The sequence below is a fragment of the Dicentrarchus labrax genome, unplaced genomic scaffold, assembly GCF_905237075.1.
Source record: "Dicentrarchus labrax unplaced genomic scaffold, dlabrax2021, whole genome shotgun sequence".
NCBI classification, from domain to species: Eukaryota; Metazoa; Chordata; class Actinopteri; family Moronidae; genus Dicentrarchus; species Dicentrarchus labrax.
The window spans coordinates 21,287,568-21,299,721 of NW_026136704.1; the positions used below are offsets into that span (position 1 = coordinate 21,287,568).

General features: G+C 42.2%; 3 protein-coding genes across 6 annotated transcripts; 1 reads left to right on the forward strand and 2 right to left on the reverse strand.

Annotated features, from left to right (window-relative positions):
• Window positions 1-64: 64 nt before the first annotated feature.
• Window positions 65-5,861, reverse strand: neu4 (sialidase 4). 3 transcript variants are annotated; one of them, XM_051399127.1, is made up of 4 exons: window positions 5,010-5,861; window positions 3,466-3,688; window positions 2,495-2,750; window positions 65-2,052 (listed from the first exon to the last, which is right to left on the reverse strand). In XM_051399127.1, exons 2-4 carry the CDS (start codon window positions 3,664-3,666, stop codon window positions 1,031-1,033), a joined length of 1,479 nt encoding a protein of 492 aa, XP_051255087.1. In that variant the 5' UTR covers window positions 3,667-3,688; window positions 5,010-5,861; the 3' UTR covers window positions 65-1,030. The 3 variants fall into 3 exon arrangements, with proteins under 3 accessions (XP_051255087.1, XP_051255086.1, XP_051255085.1); XM_051399126.1 differs by having other exon boundaries at window positions 4,779-5,861; XM_051399125.1 differs by lacking the exon at window positions 5,010-5,861 and having other exon boundaries at window positions 3,466-4,759.
• Window positions 5,862-5,899: 38 nt separating this feature from the next.
• On the forward strand, window positions 5,900-8,516 carry wdr53 (WD repeat domain 53). 2 transcript variants are annotated; one of them, XM_051399131.1, is made up of 3 exons: window positions 5,900-5,965; window positions 6,953-7,442; window positions 7,561-8,516. In XM_051399131.1, exons 2-3 carry the CDS (start codon window positions 6,954-6,956, stop codon window positions 8,239-8,241), a joined length of 1,170 nt encoding a protein of 389 aa, XP_051255091.1. In that variant the 5' UTR covers window positions 5,900-5,965; window position 6,953; the 3' UTR covers window positions 8,242-8,516. The 2 variants fall into 2 exon arrangements, with proteins under 2 accessions (XP_051255091.1, XP_051255090.1); XM_051399130.1 differs by having other exon boundaries at window positions 5,936-6,171.
• A 645-nt stretch (window positions 8,517-9,161) lies between these two features.
• Window positions 9,162-12,025, reverse strand: srprb (SRP receptor subunit beta). Its single transcript, XM_051399142.1, has 7 exons — window positions 11,803-12,025; window positions 11,406-11,500; window positions 11,200-11,277; window positions 11,025-11,107; window positions 10,789-10,925; window positions 10,622-10,676; window positions 9,162-9,965 (listed from the first exon to the last, which is right to left on the reverse strand). The coding sequence occupies exons 1-7, from the start codon at window positions 11,969-11,971 to the stop codon at window positions 9,755-9,757; spliced, it is 828 nt and encodes a 275-aa protein (XP_051255102.1). The 5' UTR covers window positions 11,972-12,025; the 3' UTR covers window positions 9,162-9,754.
• Between the last annotated feature and the right edge of the window lie 129 nt (window positions 12,026-12,154).

Consider the following 12,154-nt stretch of genomic DNA (forward strand, 5'->3'; position numbering starts at 1 on the left):
ATGATGTTAGATTTGCTTTTGATGTGTTTGAATCACCAAAATACCCCCAACAGATGAGAGAGAGTTCATGTGTCAGGAAAACTTTAATGACACTGAATGTGTTGTACAAAATCAAAACTGACAAATGATCAACATCAAAACTAAAACTTTACATCCTGAACTGAAATGATTTTCATCATTACTGAGTCACACTGTTGCAGTTAAATCAACACTACAAAAAACTACTCATAAGAATAATCACTCTTGTCAGTAGTGTGTACGATTTTCTATAATTCATTGTGGACGTAAATTTAGGAAGTTTATAATAAAGTTTTGGAGGTATTGTTGGAAATGTGTAAATAAAATGATTACATTATACTAAGAGGTGTTTCTAATTTCTTGTCCTTCCTATTTGGAGCATTTAGAGACACCTCTGCATCTAATGCAGTCCAATACAACTCCATCTTTAAAGGTCCAGTGTGGAACATTTAGGAGGCTCTACTGGCATAAATGGAATATGATATTTATAGGTATGGTTTCATTAGTGTATAATAGACTGAAAATAAGAATTGTTGTGTTTTAGTTACCTTAGAATGAGACGTTTTTATCTACAGACGCCACGGGTCGCCTTCCATGGAGTCCACCATGTCGAACCACTGTACAACTGTAGTCCAGAAGGGACAAACTACATACCTGCTCTAGATAGGGGCATTCGTGTTTTTAATGCTTTTCACAGCCACCGTAGTTTCTCCTTTGCACTTGTAAGAGGAGGGTGAAGCGAAGGAGTAGCAACTACACCACTAGATGCCACTAAATCATACACACTGGTCCTTTAACTATGACCTCAATGCTAAAATATATAATTGAATTAACTCCTCTATGACATAAACAGAACATTATAGGCATTATAAAAGTAGGCTTTATGGCTGAACAGTTGTATTGGACTGCATTTGATTGTACAGGTGAAGCTAATAAAGGCTACTGAGTGTAAATAGAAAACAATTATTGGAAGACATTTTAACTCTGTATTAAAAGCATCAAAACTATACATTTAGGACACAGAGCACATCTCAGTAAACTTGCTCTTTTTTTTCCTTTTCTTCACCTGATGGAAAACTGGTGCCCTTTGAGAATCATGTCCACTTGTATAACTCCGACTTGTCTCAGACATTTGGTTCTGCTGTCTTTTGTATTCACTGTTGTTATTTCCCAGCTGCACATTTCGGGGCAGATTATCAATAAGCTCGTAGAGAGTGAAGATGCAGAAGCAGATTTCATCATAGGCTGTTTTGGTACCGCACTCGAACAGGCAGGCGAAGGCCACAGCAGGCGGTGCACCAGGTGAGGGAGGCAACTCTAGATAGGCGAGGTCAGAGTAGGCGCTGGGGCCCTCGTAGATCACCCAGGGCCCGCGCCAACTGTCTGGATCACGGGGAAATAGGCTGAGGAACACGCCCAGATCCTTGCGGGCGGTGGTCCATGTAGGGTGGGAGTAAACCACCCAGGTGGGGGTGAGGAAGTCTGGAGGGGCACCATGACTGGGTGAATCAGAAGTGGTGATGTTTGGAGAGGGTGAGTTGTTGTGATTTGAGTAGGTCATGCAAGATGTCCAGTGTCTGGAGTGTTGTATAGGTTGGCGTAAGTGATGGTTCAGAGAATGACATAAATGTAACGGGGCAGGAAATCCCACAGTGCTACCATGACAACCATTTCGAGGCTCCACCAGCCGCTGCACCAGCTGCCCCTCCTGGAACACAGCTCCATCATCCAGACTGAGGGCCTGCACCCTGTATCCGAGAGGGCTGCGTGCATTACAGTACAACACATTAGTCCCATCCTCTTCATCCACAGACACCATCTGACACTCCACGCTCTCTGGCCCCGGCACCGCCTCCCCAAAACGCCAGGTTCGCCCGTGGGTGTCACTGTGAAAGCAGAAGGCGTGGGGAGTGGTCAGGCAGAGCTGTCCAAAGCACTCCTTGCACTCGATGTGGTAAGCATAGGCAGGAATCAGCAGACGACCAGACTTCAGCTGGATGCCGTGGCCCGGGCCAAGAGCGAAAGTGGCCCATTCTGCGGGGAGGAAGAGGAGGAAGAGACATGCAGATGTTTAGTATAATATTAAAAAGTAACGCACACCAAAGGTTGTAGAGAGATGCTGATCAATAGACTTGAAAGAAGGAACACACTATGGCTCTGAATGTATTTCTCTTATATTCAGATGATGTTGTTTCGACCCTCTGGCCTTCCACCCAGAGATTTATTTCATTTTCAAACTTCTGCAGTCTTTAACCGCAACTCATGCTGACTCAAGTGACATCATTTGAGGCAATCTATCAAACTCTGGAGCCACAAAATGCAACTTGTTTCACATATGCAATAGTACTCCCCCAAAGCTTGAAAACAGACTTAGATGTGTAAAATAGGTATGAAGTAAAAAGCAGCTTCCTGTGTTTATAATAATTGTAGATCATGTTAATCAGAATAACACAATGGAAGTCAGTTTCTCCCTGACCTTTGATTGTATCTCCTATGACCCTCTTGGTTAGGTCGGTGACAGGACTCCAGGTGTCTCCGTCGTCAGTGCTGCAGATGTAGCACAGACGGGTCACGTTCTTCCCCGTCACCAGCTGATAGGACTCTGAGGTGTGGCCAAGAACAGCGATGAAGAAAAGGAAGAGAGTACCAGTGAACTCATCGTACACCGGGCATGGGTTCATGGACCGGTGGCCTGGCAGGAAGGCAGAGCCCAGGACTCGCATGTCTTCCCACTGGAGCAACGAATGGAAGAAGATTAGAAAAGAAGAATATACTAACTAAAAATACTACATTAGAGAAACAGAGTGCTTGAGAAACAATATTTCGGTTCACATTTTTTTTCTCACCGTGACAAAATGATCTTAACTCAAGTCTCTGAAGATCAATAATGACCTTTTATTTGCCTTTTATACATCCATCTCTGAGATTTCCACACCAATACAGTTTTAAAGTAATTGTACTGGTGCACTTAACTGAAAAAGTACATTTTAAAATGTTTTCGTCTTTTTTTGTTCTTGTTTTTACAACTTTATTACTATTATCGTGTTTTTTATTTTCTTTACCTTATTAATCCCAAGCATGAGGGAGTTACTTCATTGTCATCGTGCAACATTATTATGTTTTATTGTATTGTATACGTATTATTGATGGCTGTTCTTTCTGAAAATGGAAAAGTAGAAAATATAAAGCTGTTCCCATTTTGTAATGATCATTATTTGAGACTTGAAACCTGATTAACTGAATGTGTCTTGTAGCATTAAATAATACTGTTTCATTATAAGCTATTAAAAACAGTGGGTATTCTAATTGTTGGAACACAGTTAAGTCACTCACTTAAATTTTGAGCTGTGAATTTTCTTCTTTTACTCACATAGGTTTTTTAAAAAAGTGCTTTTGCTTAAATAAAATAACAGTAGAGTACGTGTTTAATCTACAGGGCACTCTGACCTCCACATAGTTCCTGTAGAAAGTGCCTTTCTTCATCACCAGCAGGTGAGCCTGAGAGTCGGACGGGCTGAGTCTCTCCTCACAGAAGGCCAGGAGAGATCTGGAGCGGGTCAGGTAGAGCAGTGCGGGGACCCTGTACGTCACTCCATTTGGCTCCTTGTGGAAAAGCACCGTCCTCGCTGGGAAATAGGGCGACCTCATGCTCTCTGGTGTGTGAATATTTCTGAGAAGGAGAAGTAGAATCTTGAAGCTGCTAAGGGATACGAAGAATTTGACTCCAGTTATGAGTAAACAAAAGTTAGTAAACAAGTATAAGCAAACATAAACATACATCTGTTATGCACAGGAAAGCAGGTGAATACCTACGTACATATTGTGTAGTAGTAGATAATTAGATGTCTATATACAGGTCAAATATTATGGGTGATGTTATAGTTTATTTATATACATAAAGTTGGTGGTTCATGCACACTACATGCACGCATACACGCATATATACAGCCTACTTAGATATACTTTAACAGTAATGGATTATGTTATTGCCCAATTTGTATATTAAACTGAATCATATATTATTTAGTACAGTAGATGTTTTGGTATTACAGCGTTTATCATTTTCTGACATTACATGTCTAATTGAACTGTGATAGATTCTGCTTCAGAGTTTGATTTAAAGGTTAAAGTGGTTCTCAACCTTTTTGGTGTCAAGGAACTCCAAGCTGACACACATCAAGCAATAATAAAATGCAGTCACACTCATCCCTGTCTAATACGATTGAGTTATTTCATAACTGTGTATAGATTGGCCGATTAACAGTGATGAAAGAGCTACTGGTGTAGAAGAAGCCATTCTTTATCTCATAAAATAATCTCTGGAAAAAGGTCCAGTGTTAGAAGGAGTTACTCCAACTGTTACTAATGTGATTCTCTCTGCTAACTCAACCATTGCAGCAGTGTTATACACTTTCTTCTCTCTGCTTCTGGCACCCTCGTTCAAGATGTTAAACATCACATGGGATAATACGATTAATTTGTATTTTTAGTGCTTTTGAGCAATTCTGCTTTATGTTCTTATTCTTTAAACTTGGATCCCCATTAACTGCTACCAAAGTAGCAGCTACTCTTCCCTAGATCCACAACAAAACATACATACATAATAAGACATATAAGATGTATATAAATGAGACCATACACAGACACATTACAACACATCCAGTTACATTTCACATAATAAACACAATTAAAGCCCCAAATACATTTTAATTCAAGCACAATGTCTTAGATATGAATCTAATAAAATATACATCACATACCTTCAAGCTTTAGAACTTAATAGATAAAATAGAAAAAGCATCCTTTCACTCGTGCCATGGGGAGGTGTTGTGACAAACTGTCAGTAAACCTGCTGACAAATTCACACAGTTTTCTGCGTCTACAGTATCACATCTAACACATCTGCTCTCGTGTAACTGCATTATAAAGAGGAAGAGCATCTAATGAACAGGTCATGAGCAGAGAAATGTAAATGACTGCAGAGTACTTACATTCAAAGTGCTCTGTGAGAACTGTTGCTTCTTTGTGAGGACAGACAGCATGTGTCAGCATTTGAATGTGTTGATGTGTGTGTTGAGTGTGTGTAGTTGGTTTGTGTGTGTTTTGCGGTGATCTGAAAGCTATGGCCTCCCCTCTCTGTTCCCTATTCAGTGTGGCAGTATGGTACGCTGTTCACTGACCCAGAAATGGACCACACTCATCAGATCTACAGCTTTGGATGAATCAGCGGAGAGCAGCCATTGTGGAAATGAAGGCCGGGTGGGGGGGACCCGCTGAACAATGATTTGATGAACTGCCTCCTCTGTGTCCTGTGTGCTTTTCTTTTTCATGTTCTGCAGATTGTGTAGGAACAATGCACCTACTGTTCTGTTAGAGATAATGTAGTAAACATACGGGACATAATGTGCAATCATGGGGGCAATGCATGCAATATATATAAACATAATCATTAAACCTTTATACATTGCTTAATGTCACTTCTCATACATATCTATACGCAACTCACCGAGAAACAACTTGAAATATGAGCAACCTTCATCCTTCCTCTTAACGTTTAACTTATCTACTTTACACTTAACAGATTATTGTATTTCTGCATTAATGTATGTTTTGTGTTTTATTACCTCTGGCTCAGTAATATTGTACAGACATGGTGCATTAACATTTAATATAAAGTTAATTTTTCCCTGAATTTTCCTTTCAGGCAGCATTTCATCTCCTGTTTGGACTGAACAGCATCAACCTCCACACATTAAATGTTTTAAGTTAGAGATAGGAGGAAACAGATCATTAAAGATCTGCAATTCTTGGCGAAAAGGCTAAAATAAAATAAAATATTCCGTGTAAACTAAACTCAGGGAATAAAAACAACCTCCTCTGTGACGTCCTCATTGAGCGACACGGCCCCACATGGCAGCCCTCTGAAGTTTTGACTGCGCTTGCTAAGGTACCGTGATTCTGTGGTCCTGAAGTTATCGATCGTGTGACAACAGGGCGGTAAATGATGTCCGATCAGCAGATGAACAGAAACATGTTTATTATCGTCGCCCGTCAGTTGAACAGGAAGTTAGCCACGTGTTAGCTTTTAGGCTAATGAACGAGCAGAGAAGAGGAAGAGGAAGAGGAAGAGTCGACAGTGTTTGGGTCGATGAGGTTTGACATATACAAATAGTAATTCAGACTACAGTGTAATTAAAAGTTAACCTAATGTAAAGATTCTCCCTTTGTTTGTAAATGACTTCTCATCAAAAGATTATTTTTTTATTTATTTTAATACTTGCTGCTAAGCTTTGCTCTTAAAATTTAATATATTATTAAATCTGACTGTTCTGCAAGCAAGAGTGTTACGTAACATACACAGTGTTTATGTTGAATGTAACTGTTTGAGTAATATGAAGATATTTCTCACTTTTATTGTGAAAACATTCAGTTTATTAGGTACACACACATTGCTGATACTGTTTAAGTCTTACCTTCACTGGGGTTATAATACTGTAATAATATATTCATCATCAGTTCATGCTGATTATTTACTCAATAACTGATTATGTGTTTATAATCTCTTTTTTGTTCAACCAGCTGCCCCAAAACCCAAATATATTCAGTTAACTTCCACAGAAAACACAATAAAAGTAGTTAAGGTTGACTATCAAAACTGCAATTAATTTACTGTCAATTGATTTATTGATTAATCAAGTAATTCTCTCAGCTCTACATCAGTTTGTGTTAAAAATGCAACTTGATGGTAATTTAAGAAGCTGCTGAATTGTTCTGTATTATCTTAAGACATGTTTATGATATTTAGTCTAGTTTATAAATATAACTGATATGTGTCTGTTGTTTTAAGTCTGGCACACAACGCTGCCTTGTATCAGAGAAACACCACAATCTCATGTTTATCTTCTCTGCGTTAACTTTCATGTGGTGGGGTCAGCATGGCCAGGCAGTGGTCTGAGGGCCACTCCACATCCATCCTGTGTGTTGGGGCGTCTTCAGGCCCCGAGGGTCTCCTCGCTTCAGGCTCTGAGGGTGGAGAGGTCACGGTGTGGAGTCAGGAGGGAACCATCGTCGGCCGCCTCGCTCTCCCTGGTGAAGAGGACAGCACAAGTGTTGTCTTTTCACCTGCAGCTCCGGGACAGCTCTACGTGTCACATGGAGACACAGTGAGTGTACTCGACCCCCGCAACCTGAAGGGCCCCGTGGAGCAGTTTCAGGGTGCAGGGGAGGAGGAGATCAATGCTTTGGCACTAAGCGACACGGGTTCAGCCCTGGCGGTGGCTGATGACTCCGGGGCGGTCCGGGTACTGGAGCTTCCAGGGGGGAAAGTGTGCAGGACTCTTCGTAGACACACTAACATCTGCTCCTCTGTGGCGTTTCGGCCCCACAGGCCCAATAACCTCCTGTCTGCTGGACTCGACATGCAGGTAAGAGAGAGGAGAGTTTGGACTTTGTATTTACATGTCATCCACTTCTGTACCAACTATGGTTGACATTTCTTTCCCTTATGCAGATTTGTTTCACCCTTTTTTTCTGTCGCTCCAGGTGATGCTGTGGGGGCTGCAGAAAACACGCCCTCTTTGGACCCTCAACCTCCAGGACGTAGCAGAAGAAGAAGACGACCATCAGCAGAGACCTGGTCAGCTTTTCAACCCGCCACTGGCCCACTGTGTTACTGTGGCGAGTTGTGGAAACATTTTGGGTTGTGCAGCAGAGGACGGACGCGTGCATCTGATGCGGATCGGCAGCGGCTCTAAACTAGAACAGCAGGGAGCATTCAAGGCTCACAGTCAGGGCGCCTCACAAGCCCACTTTGTTAGTTTCCTCCCCCACCCTTACTGGCTCGTCACTGGAGGGAATGACGGCCAGGTCGCCCTGTGGGACCTCAGTAAGCACCCGGTGGTGTCTCCGGAGGCAAAGGCCAAAAGTCGAGTGACAGCGGCCCCACGCAGGAAGAGTAAGAGCAAGGCAAAGAGGAAAGAACAATCTCAGGATAAAGCAAAGACCCCACCGAAGGCTGAGGCAGAGAAAGAGGAAGCTGAAGTGGAGGATGAAGCGGCAGCAGGTTCAGAGGAGGTGACGGAGGAGAAGTCAGGGCCCAAACTGAGCATCAGTCATGGGGACAAAGTGAACTGGTTGTGCCCTGCGGTGCTGAAAGGAGAACCCAGTGTGGTAGTCGCAGATCAGAGCTCCAGTCTGACAGTCTACCCTCTGCCTAAACTGTAGATTCACACACTTTACTACACGTTCTTTAATCTTTTGCTCTGGCCATAGCAGCATTTTGACTTGTAGTATCTTTTTGAAATGTTATACACTCCTATTAAAACTGGTAGCATCATTATTTGGACTAAATGGTGACTGGCTCAATATTGTGACAGTAGGATCTTGTTCTCCTTTAATAAAACCTGAACTGTGGGCAGAAACCAAAGCTGACCAGTGCTGGAAGGAAGATCTTTACAGGAGCAAACATCTGAGTTTTAAAAAAATATTCAACACACTAACACGTGTAATGTGTTTTTTCAAGTCTTATTTAATGCAAGCTCTATTCATTGGGGGGGGTGTTTGTGTGCGTGTGGTCCAATAAAAAACGTCATCCTTTGATATATATTTTGCTATATACTACCACATTAGACAAAACAAATCTGCTTGTTTGACTACGTCTGCGGTTCTTTTTTATACAGTAAAATAAAGTCTTAATCCAAACCAGGTACAAGACAGAAAGATAAAGAACAAGAATGCAACTGAAAGATAAATCTGTGACACACTGCTCTATCTCAGACATTTGAGAGCACAGCATTATAACAGTTCACACTCTGTGGTGACCTTGTCCTCTGGGGAGCACTTTAGCTGTTTTTAAAATGCGGCGCCTTGTGAACTGACAGCCAGCTAATCCCCCTCATGTAACTATGTGATAAGATTTGTTTCTGTGCGTGTTAATGATTAAATCATGTCTGCTGCTTATTAATCACAACAGGCTGAATCTGTGACACGATGTTAAACACCAGACAGACTGTATCTTGTGATACAGTTTAAGAAATTGTGCTGTTCCTATTAATCTGTGGACTTTACCATCAAGCATCAAAAACTTTATATTCTCAGTGTTTTAAAGATGCCAGACAACCACAAAATCTCAATAAATTCATACATTCATTGCAAATGCACTGTATTCACGCAACACTTTCAAACAGGTACACTGTCATTCTTTTTCAAACTAGCAAAACACTTTTCTATAATACCAGAAAAAAAAAGGCACAAGGCTGACTGTTCAAGAATGCAGTTCACACCAATCTGTCTTAACAAGGCAGCTTATAAATCAGACACAAAATGAAAATGAAAATGTGTGACTGCCTGACAAAAACTTTTCTTTAAGTTGCAATTATAAACAGCAAATTTTGAAATTTAACACAATTCTTTAAACTATATATTTTTCTTAACAAGCCAAATAAAGCGCTTTAAGGTAGATGTTCACAGTACGATTTACACTGAATAAGCACATTAACATTTCTCAGCACTGCAGAGCAACCTGACACACTGTTACATCACAGTCTTTTTGGTGTGTTTTGATTGAATATGTCTCAAACAGTCAGCACAGATAGGACCGTGTTTGACCGCTTACTCCTGTCAATAAATCCTCCACTGAGATGCAATTGTCAATCAATCATCTCTCTTGATTACTGAGGCGGTGCCCGAGGTCGGTGCCTCTGAAGCAAACTGCACAGAGGATGTTGAGTTGCTGATTTTATAGTTTAGCCAGGCTCTTCTCCAGGCTCTCCACATCTGCAACCCCGTCTTCACCCTTGCTGCCGCGGGCGCTGCACTCAAGGAACTCCACCTTCATGGGCAGCTGGCTGAAGTCAAAGTCCTTGCCCTTTTTCCCCAGATACACGCTGCCGCCCACAGAGCCGTCCTGAGAGCTCAGTGCAGCAGAGCGTGTCACTCGCAAGGTGTTCCTATGACACACAGGAGACAGAGACTGAGGCTTAATGGTGGTTCAGTCCACAGCTAAAGTGTAGCGTATACGACTAAGCCTGTATGATTGTCATCATTGTTGTATGGCCTGGCTCAGGTTATACCCTTTGTAAGGGGAGGGTGGGTCAGTCCTTTGCCATCCTGACTGAAAAGTAGCAGGGTCCTGTTTCGGGGCTTATAATTTAGGTGGTATCGGATCCGTACACAGACACACAAGTGTGCTGGTATCTGTACTGAAACAACTATGAAAAAGTGCTATAAAAATGACTAAAAGAAACTAAAGATGACGGTCAAACACTCCACTTAAAGACACAACGTGGAGGAAACAGTACCACGAAAAATTAACATCACTTATTGGAACTTTTAACCTTTAAGTCACTGCTGGGTACTTATTATAATTAGGACTCCTTTTCACTTCATGTGCCAACACATTGACAATTTAACACATACACTAGAGATATTACATGTAACACTTAAAACATCAACAATTTAACAAGCTGAACTTCTTATATTTGAGAACTTGAGGTGTAATTTTGACCGAAATTGACCTCAAAGAAGAAATCGGAACACGAGACAAATACTTAAAATATACAGTAACATAACATAATATATAGTAATGTCATATACAGTTACTTACATTTCCTTTTCCAGCTGCTGCTGAATGAGTTTAGCTGATTTTGCCATTGTGATATCTGTAAAAAAATAAACAGACAAGTAAATAACGATGCCACATCCCACATAAGCAACTTACAAGAGGTAAAACGTAGATAATTGGGTCATTTCAGAGCAAAAGGGTAGTTGAACCTTGTTTGTTGCACGCCACCAGGAGAGCTGGGGCGTTCCTGGAGATCACGATGTCTGTCAACAAGATGTACAGGAACTCTGCCACGTCTCTCACTTCCTTCTGGAAGATAGCGCTGTCCACCACGAACACAATCGCTCTGGAGAGATGAAGGATAAAGAGGGGATAGGGAGTGATGTGAGATGGATGTGATCAGGACTTTAACTCAATAATAAACAGAAAGTAGTCCTGTTCTCACCTGGCTGCAGATTTGAACTTCTCTAGGTACTGTGGGCGAAGACTGTCATGTCCCGGCAGATCTATCAGAGTCCAGGTGCTGCCCTGAACACAGGAGGGAGAGCGGACAACCATAAACCATGTTCATCATAAAAGCATGACAGCTGAAGATTAAGGGACGATAAACCTAAACTCACCTTATCATTTTTAGCTTTATACGGAGCACTGCTGTCAGTGATGGAGGTCTGTGTCCGCTTGAACTTTCCTGACAACAGCTGCCAAAAACATGAAACAGCACAGTCACTTTAAAAGCAGATTTAAGCAGATTTAAGCATGCACCAGTGTGGCCACCAGCTGAGGCTCCAATGACAGACAACGTGGCGATGGAGTTCAGTCCACTGACCCGGCTGAAGAGCAGGGTCTTCCCGGAGTCACACAGTCCGACCAGCAGCACCGCACTTCGGACAGTTTTGCTGGTGAGAAAGTACTTTAGAAACACTGCAAAGGACAAAAAGGCAGAGAGCGATTTAAAACCGATGTTGTGAACTAAACACACTCAGTAAGTTTTACTTCAGTGGGAGATAATGTCTCATAAACAGCTGTTTGCTTTAGCCTCCTAATCAGTTTATAAAAACACAAACTAAACTAAATTAACATAAATAAATAAATAAAAAATATATATATAAATACAAACGCTGAATGTCCTGTTGACAAACCCCGTTTCCCGACAACCCAACACTTTGTCGCCGACTATGCTAAGCTAATCGCTAGGCCTGGCCTGCTGACGGTGACTATCCTACCGCAGGTGACGACGACGACCGCCAGCGCGACGACGACCGCGATCAGAAACACGGGGTCTTGTTCCTCCAGCTGCAGGCGAAGAGACTCGATGTAAGCTTCAAAGGGGTTTTCGGCCATTTCCACGTCTGCTTTCTCTCCCATGTTGGCGCCGGTGCTGTCCGCCTCCATCTGCCCCGCTCAACCTAACCTGACAGTGGGACACGTCTCCTTCCTCCTTCCTCCTGCACGGAGCCTGAACCGCCAGCAGGGGGCGCTGCAGACCAGGACGTCTCACCGGTGGTCTACTGGGACCAGTAGACCAGTAAGTGGATCCCCATCAAACTCAATGCATTTTGGCATGAAATAGTAGGG